The following is a 7,406-nucleotide window of genomic DNA, read 5'->3' as shown; positions in this document are numbered from 1 at the left end:
GTTCACTTAATGGAATTATAAAAGCCAAACATCATGAGATTATTCAGATATCAGTGGAGGTTTTTACCTTCAAAGTGCTCTGATTGTTAGTGCACAGAGATCAGACAGAGTGAGTGATGCTGCTGGAGATGAACACTTTGCTCATGTCTTTCACACAGATGCCGTATAACAAACAGGAGCGTGACTTTAAATGTCGCATTTGCTGCGGCTGCTGCGACCCCCGCGTCTGTGGACTGTGCTGCAGATTCGAGTTTTGAGTCCTTCAACAAACACTGAAGTTTCATTTGTTCTGTATAAAGCTATTTTTCTACTATGAGCTGTATGTATAATGCTGTGACTACATTATGTACATGTTGTGCTAAGTATTTAAAAACTCTACATTGTATCATATCAATAAACTTTACTTTAATCAATATATTGGATGTAACAGTTTTACTTTATCAATGAATATCCATCATTGTCACATTGTTATTTTACACCATTTCACAAGTGATGCAGCTGTATTGTTCTGCAGCAGCATGCTGTAAGGTATACATGATCTAATTAAAATAACAACAGTGATTCAGTATGCATACCGTAAATATAAAGGCTGCACTTTGGCCTCTTTAAAGAGAGTTAAATAAGATTATTAAAGTGTGGTGCAATAAAATATGATAAAGGACTAATGCAGTTTGGAACGTGCTTTGTTGGCTCTCTCAGACAAGCCTGTGTCTTGGGAAACAGAGAAGTGAAAAAACAACTGAATGTCCTTTTAGATAAAAGTTTCAATGGGCACAAAAGTCATCAAATAGTTGACTTCATATAACATAGCTGAACCAATTTAAACAGCTTTAAGTTACACAATATAGCATTGCAAACACAACGTATCACTTTGATCACAGTGCTTTTAATATTAGCGCTGATGTTAAGGCCTTCTAACGTTTCTTAACTCAAAACTGCAAGTTATGAGGATAAAGAGAGAAAGATCTGTTTACATTGTCATCATGGTTACGTTAATGTTGTTTGACTTTCAGGTTTATAACAAATAAATCTCAGACATTGCAGAAAAAATGTTGTCAATAAATATGTGTGCGTTTTGCTTCAAAGATTTGTTGCTGTCAGACATAATAATGTGAGATCATTATGACTGGAAATGAGGCACGTCTTCAAAGTACATTAGAGAAAAGATGAATGTTCAATCAACACACTTCTTTATCAGTATGATTATATTTTATATTTTTTGATCACATGAAGTCAGCATGGGTGTCCACAGGGTTATCAGTGAATGAATGAGGGAATGTTAGTTATTGCATTATATCTTTGGATAAACTGAAGATGGACAAAATACAAACGGCCCCTAAAATAACTTTTAGTTCTCTTTTAACTTCATGTCTTGAGTTTATTATATATTTTAATTGCAGTGTCGGTACCAAGTCATCTTTGCTCAGGTCCCAAGTAAGTCTCAAGTCATTTGGTCCAAGTCTCAAGCAAGCTGAGTTCTTAGTTAAGGCAAGTCAAGACCCAAGTCAAGTCATTTTTTCCACCCAGGATCCAGCACTCTCACCTGTAGTATCCGGTCTTTATAAAGAGAAAAGACAGTGTTAGTAGCCCGTCTAATAATGATATTATTGGCCAATTTATATAACCTGTTCAAAAAGTATGTCAATGAATTGTATCTCTATCCTCTTGGCACAGACGCAGCCATGATGATGGTAGTAACAAGTACGACTGATGAGGCTTCTTTTTGTGGAAAAAAACATCAGGTATCTGGGGTCTTTGATGTTGTGTGTTGCCATAGTGAGGAGTTTGATTGACAGCCAGTCGTCCAATCATGACTCCCAGTTTGGCAAGTAGAGTAGCAAGTCATCAAAACAGTGACGCGAGTCCAAGTCACCAAGTCTCAAGTCCACAGCTCTGCTTAATTGTCTACACTATAAAATACGTAACATGGATTTGAATGGTGAAGTATACTGCGTATTTACTAATCAGGACATTTGATTTTATGAATGTGAAAAGTGAAAGATACTTGGAAGTACAAAATAAGTGTAAGCATGCTGATGATTGATATTGACAAACAAAAACTGAGAATTTCCGCTCACCAGTGTGCACAAGGAACAGGAGTTGGCAGGGCCTCCGACTGGAGCACTGATACAGGATTTGGCAGGGCTTCCTACTCGAACACAGGGACAGGAGTCGGCAGGGCCTCCTATCCGAACACAGGAACAGGAGTCAGCAGGGCCTCCAACCTGACACAGAGGCAGGAGTCAGCAGGGCCTCCGACTGGAGCACTGGGACAGGAGTCAGCAGGGCCACCGACTGGAGCACTGGGACAGGAGTCGCAGTGCCTCCGACTGTAACACAGGGACAGGAGTTGGCCGGGCCTCTGACTGGAACACAGGGGCAGGGGTCGGCAGGGCGTCCGACTGGAACAAGGGGGCAGGAGTCAGCAGGGCCTACGACTTGAACACAAGGACAGGAGTCGGCATGGCCTCCGACTGGAGCACTGATACAGGAGTTGGCAGGGCCTCTGACTGGAACACTGAGACAGGAGTCGGCAGGGCCTCCGACTCGAACACAGGGACAAGAGTCGGCATGGCCTCCGACTGGAGCACTGATACGGGAGTTGGCAGGGCCTCTGACTGGAACACTGAGACAGTAGTCGGCAGGGCCTCCTATTTGAACACAGGGACAGGAGTCGGCAGGGCCTCCAACTGGAACAACGGGACAGGAGTCACAGGGCCTCCAACTCGAACCTAGGGACGGGAGTCGGCAAGGCCTCCGACTGGAGCACTGGGACAGGAGTCGGCAGGGCCTCTGACTGGAACAAGGGGGCCAGAATCACTGGGGAGCTGGGCAGTGGAGGCTCTGGGGCTCTGGGCAAGAGAGATTAGCAAGGAAGACTGGAGCCATGATGGCTGCGTCTTTTCTTGGTGGCTCCATGGGTGCCAGTGAAAATAGCCAGGCGAGTCCCAGTCCAAGGGGACTGATGGTCAATCTGACACAGACTTGGGAAACAGAGAAATTCAAAAACTGCCAATGTCCTTTTAGATACAGTTTCAATTGGGACAAAATTCACCAAATTGTTGACTTCATGTAACATAGTTGAAACAAGTTAGAAAAAAGTAATACAATATAGCATTGCAAACGTATCACTTTGTCTTGTCGTGGTTTTGAATGTTTAAGTATGCTGCACATTTAGTTATGAGTAGATGTGATTTCATGAATCTGAAAAGTGAAAGATACTTGAAAGTACAAAATAAGTGTTAGTATAATAATAATAATAATAATAATTCTAATAATAATAATAACCTTTATTTAATCAGGTAAGTCCCATTGAGATCAAGATCTCCTTTTCAAGAGAGACCTGAGTACAGAATAGTACAATAAAACATAAAACACACAATTGAAATGTACAATATCAATCAATAAATGACCATAATAAATATATATTACAATGAAAGCCATATATAATTAAGGTCAATTAAAACGAGTCAAAGAAGTTAAAAATAATCACAACTGAAATCAATCAGACTTTTGAATTTCTGAATTGACCCATTGGAACCAGAGTATGGAGCTTTGAGGTGCACTGTAATTTGTTCCAAGCATTTGGTGCTAATAATTTAAAAGCAGTCACTGTGAACTCTGGGGACATGCAGCACTAACCAGTCCTGGGAACAAGTGTTATGTTTTGCAACTCTCCATCCAAGAATGGATGACAAATAAGGAGGCAATTTTTTAAGAAGCCCTTTCTGAATAAATAAAAACAAATGCTGGTCTCTTCTAATAGAAAGAGAAGGCCAAGCCACATTTTGATATAAAAGGCAGTGATAGTTGTCTCCAGTTATAAATCTAAAGGCTGAATGAAAGACAGCATTTAAGGGTGCAAACATGGATGTTGATAACATCCCCACAGTTCAGCACTGAAAGAAAGGTTGCTTCCACAATCCTCTTTCTACAAGGCAGATGGAAACAAGACTTATTTCTGGATAAGAAGCCAACCTTCATTTTTAATTTTTTAGTGAGTGCATCAATATGGGGTTTGAATGTGAATTTGTAATCAACCCAGATGCCAAGATATTTATATTGTTCGACTCTTTCAATGACTGTACCATTTAAAGTGCACATTTGGAAGGTATCATATTTCATATCTTTGGCTCGGGAGATCAGCATACATTTTTATCTGCATTCAACACAAGTTTCAGATTTTTAAGTGCATCTTGCAAAGCACTGAAAGAAAGCTGCAGATTTTCAGTAGCCAAATTTATAGAGTCAGCAGAACAGTATAAAATAGTGTCATCTGCATAAAGGTGGGCATTACAGGTTTGCAAAGACAAGACATCACTTATATAAATAGTGAAGAGGACTGGTCCCAAGACCTTGTGGGACACCTTTTGTAACAGGTAGAAACTCTGATCTAAAATGACGTACTTTAACACACTGTTGTCTGTCAGAGAGGTAATTATTGAACCATCTCGTGGCGATATTATCAAATTATGTCAGTTAAAACAGTCAAGTTAAAAATATGTGTTATGTGCTCTGAGATTATGGGAGCAGAGAGTTTGAGAACAAAAGGGGCCAAGTTGTCTTCTCCAGTTGCCGTCTTTGAATCAACTGCTAAAAGAGCTTGAGTAACTATACTATCAGTAAAGAGATGGGCACAGTTTAATGTATTCACAAGACCATCATCGCTTGCAGAATTGATGGATCCCATACACTCATCTTCAAAAAGGTGGCTGGCTGCAACAAAGTGTTTGTTAAAAGCTGTACATATTTATTTTCCCTCCGTCAGTGTGAATTTCCCAGAAATTACATGAGTGGGCAAAGAGGAAGCATTATTGTTTTTAGTGGAGTTAACTATTTTCCAGAATTTAGATGGATTTGACCAAGAGCTGGAGTAGTAATTAGATTTAGCTTTTCTTACTGAAAAGGTGCATTTATTTCTTAACTGTCTGAAAGCAAGCCAATGAGAAGGGTCACCAGAACGCCTGGCTAGGGACCATGCATCTTTTATTCTTAACCTTCGGAAAGGAGCATGTTTGTTAACTACTGAATTAAAGATATCTGAGAAATATTCTAATGCTAATCAGGATCCGGAATTTCTGTTGTATGAGAAAGATTACTTTGTTGGAGATCATATAAAAAGGCTTCTTCATTAAAATTTCTAAATGATGATAATGATTAATATGTTACAATTTCAATTAGCAGACACATTTGTCCAAAGTGATGTACATGTGAGAGTTAATAGAACACAAGCAACGATCAAGACAGGAGGGTACAAAGTCAGTAAGTGCCAACAAATTATCATCGTCAGCTATTGGGCTGGTTGGAGACCAGTCGCACTGTTACGTTCTGGACCATCTGCAAAGGTTTGAATGTTCCTGCAGGAAGGCCTGTCATTAGGGAGTCAGTAGTCAATGCGAGTTATTGCAAGAGCCTGAACCAGCAGTTGTGTTGCATGCTCTGACAGATGGGGTCTGATCTTCCTGATGTTGTACAGGGCAAATCCAAATGGCCGAGCAATCAAGGCCACGTGAACCTTAGTATGTGGAAATGACAAACAAAAACTGAGAATTTGGCCAGTGTTTAGGAATTTCCCCTTAGCATTCCCTTAGTCCCTGAGGGAGTGATGTAAGCCCATTCCTGACAGCAGATACTGTACTGTAGGTGCTGTCAGTGACGAGGAAACAGTGGTATAGATGAGTATAAATATCAGCACATTCTCCATCTCAACCATCAGACAGGAGAAGAAGTCAAAGGAGCTGACAAGAGTCACCAGAAGAGTCAGAGGATTGAACAACTTAAAGCTCTCTAAACAAGATGAAGACATTCAGTGTTGCAGTTGTTGTGGCCGCCGTGCTCACATTTATTTGTATTCAGGAGAGCTCTGCTGTCCCAGTCACTGAGGTGAGAACTTGACTTTAACTCATTTGATATCATTATAAGTTGTGATGCATTGACAGTTGACATTTGGTTTGATCTTTACAGGTGCAAGAACTGGAAGAGCCAATGAGCAGTGACAATCCAGTTGCTGAACAAGAAGAGACCTCAGAGGACTCATGGAAGGTACAATCAGCTGACTAAATATGCTGACTAATTATCATTGTAAAAATTCAGCTATAGGTGGATGTAAGTGATGATGCCGATGAACACTTTGCTCATGTCTTTCACACAGATGCCGTATAATAGACAGAAGCGTGGCATTGATTGTCGCATTTGCTGCAACTGCTGTAAACCTGACGTCTGTGGACTGTGCTGCAGATTCTGAGGAGACCTTCAACAAACACATTTTATGTTGAAGAGAATTAAACACATTGATTGACTTAAAATTTGAGTATCTTTTTGGATTTGGTCAGCAATGTGACAATATTATGCTCATATATCTGCACATATTAAAGAGTATGATAAATAAATACTAATGGTTCTAAAATAAATGTCTATTAATTTAACCTTTTTTTAACTTGCAACTATCAAAACTTGCAATTCATTCAACATTGAACACTAGAGACAATATCTAAAGACAGTTCATGAAGTCATCAGTGTGTTTTCGCACACAGGACAGAAAAAGCAACTGAGCTATATTCACAGTGAATAACTGTCATTATATGTTGTTTTCATATACAAAAAGATGTTGCAGCTGTATTTAAAACCAGCAATACACACCATTTTACAATAAAATGAATTAAAATAAACTGACCTCCATGCATGGTCTTACCTACCACTGAGACCACACAAGGTGATGCCTTCAATGTAATTTACAGAAATTTGGGGATTTCTTAAACAGAAGCGCAGGTTACATCAACAGAAAGGTGCACATGGTGGGTTTTTAGTGCCAACTCCTGACTTATGTGTGCTGAGAAATAAACTGATATGACTATACAGAGAAGATAGTGGGTTTTTCCTCTAACCTTAATTAGAGTTTATGTCACCTAAAGTAGAATCACACCAAAACATTACAAAATCATGGCTGTCAAGTTGTTGTGCACAGAAGTTTATGTAATAATACTGTCAAGGCCTGGAGTCGAAGCTGCACATTGGAAAGCCTAAGTAAGTGCAGCCTGACAAAGTGACAATACTAGGCATCACTCTAGTGCCCCCTGCTGACTGGCTGTAGTATAGGTCATAAAGCCTGCCTCCTCCATGTTAACAGATGGGACATGAGTCAAACTATAAAATCAAAATACACGTCAAATCAATGTTTCTCAAACATGGATGTTGTCATTATAGTTTGTTATTATCATGCTGATTTACGTCCAAGTGTTAATTCGTTATTTGATGCTGTAAGTGTCGATGATTGACAGCTCTGTTGACAAATACGGCTCCTGCAGCTGATCTTTTCCTGATCAGCAGAGTAGAGGAGGAACAGTGAGAGGAGACGTAAATGACACTAACACTGCAGTCATTGAAGTTTCTATATCTGCGAATATCTG

General features: G+C 39.8%; 1 protein-coding gene across 1 annotated transcript; it reads left to right on the top strand.

Moving 5' to 3' along the window:
• Positions 1-5,796: 5,796 nt before the first annotated feature.
• Positions 5,797-6,244, top strand: LOC138583882 (hepcidin-like). Its single transcript, XM_069655932.1, has 3 exons — positions 5,797-5,883; positions 5,965-6,042; positions 6,152-6,244. Exons 1-3 carry the CDS (start codon positions 5,797-5,799, stop codon positions 6,242-6,244), a joined length of 258 nt encoding a protein of 85 aa, XP_069512033.1.
• The last annotated feature ends 1,162 nt before the right edge of the window (positions 6,245-7,406 follow it).

This window comes from Semicossyphus pulcher, unplaced genomic scaffold (assembly GCF_022749685.1).
Source record: "Semicossyphus pulcher isolate SPU_LCO1_2020_fin unplaced genomic scaffold, fSemPul1.0.p SCAF_9, whole genome shotgun sequence".
NCBI classification, from domain to species: domain Eukaryota; kingdom Metazoa; phylum Chordata; class Actinopteri; order Labriformes; family Labridae; genus Semicossyphus; species Semicossyphus pulcher.
The sequence above is the reverse complement of the archived record's forward strand: the minus strand, read 5'-3'. Positions and strand labels throughout refer to the sequence as shown.

Bases quoted from the DNA above. Each gene is read 5' to 3' on its own strand.
- LOC138583882 (XM_069655932.1), top strand. From the start codon at position 5,797: ATGAAGACATTCAGTGTTGCAGTTGTTGTGGCCGCCGTGCTCACATTT. The intron at 5,884-5,964 runs GTGAGAACTTGA...TGATCTTTACAG, and splicing joins CTGCTGTCCCAGTCACTGAG to GTGCAAGAACTGGAAGAGCC. The intron at 6,043-6,151 runs GTACAATCAGCT...TCTTTCACACAG, and splicing joins CCTCAGAGGACTCATGGAAG to ATGCCGTATAATAGACAGAA.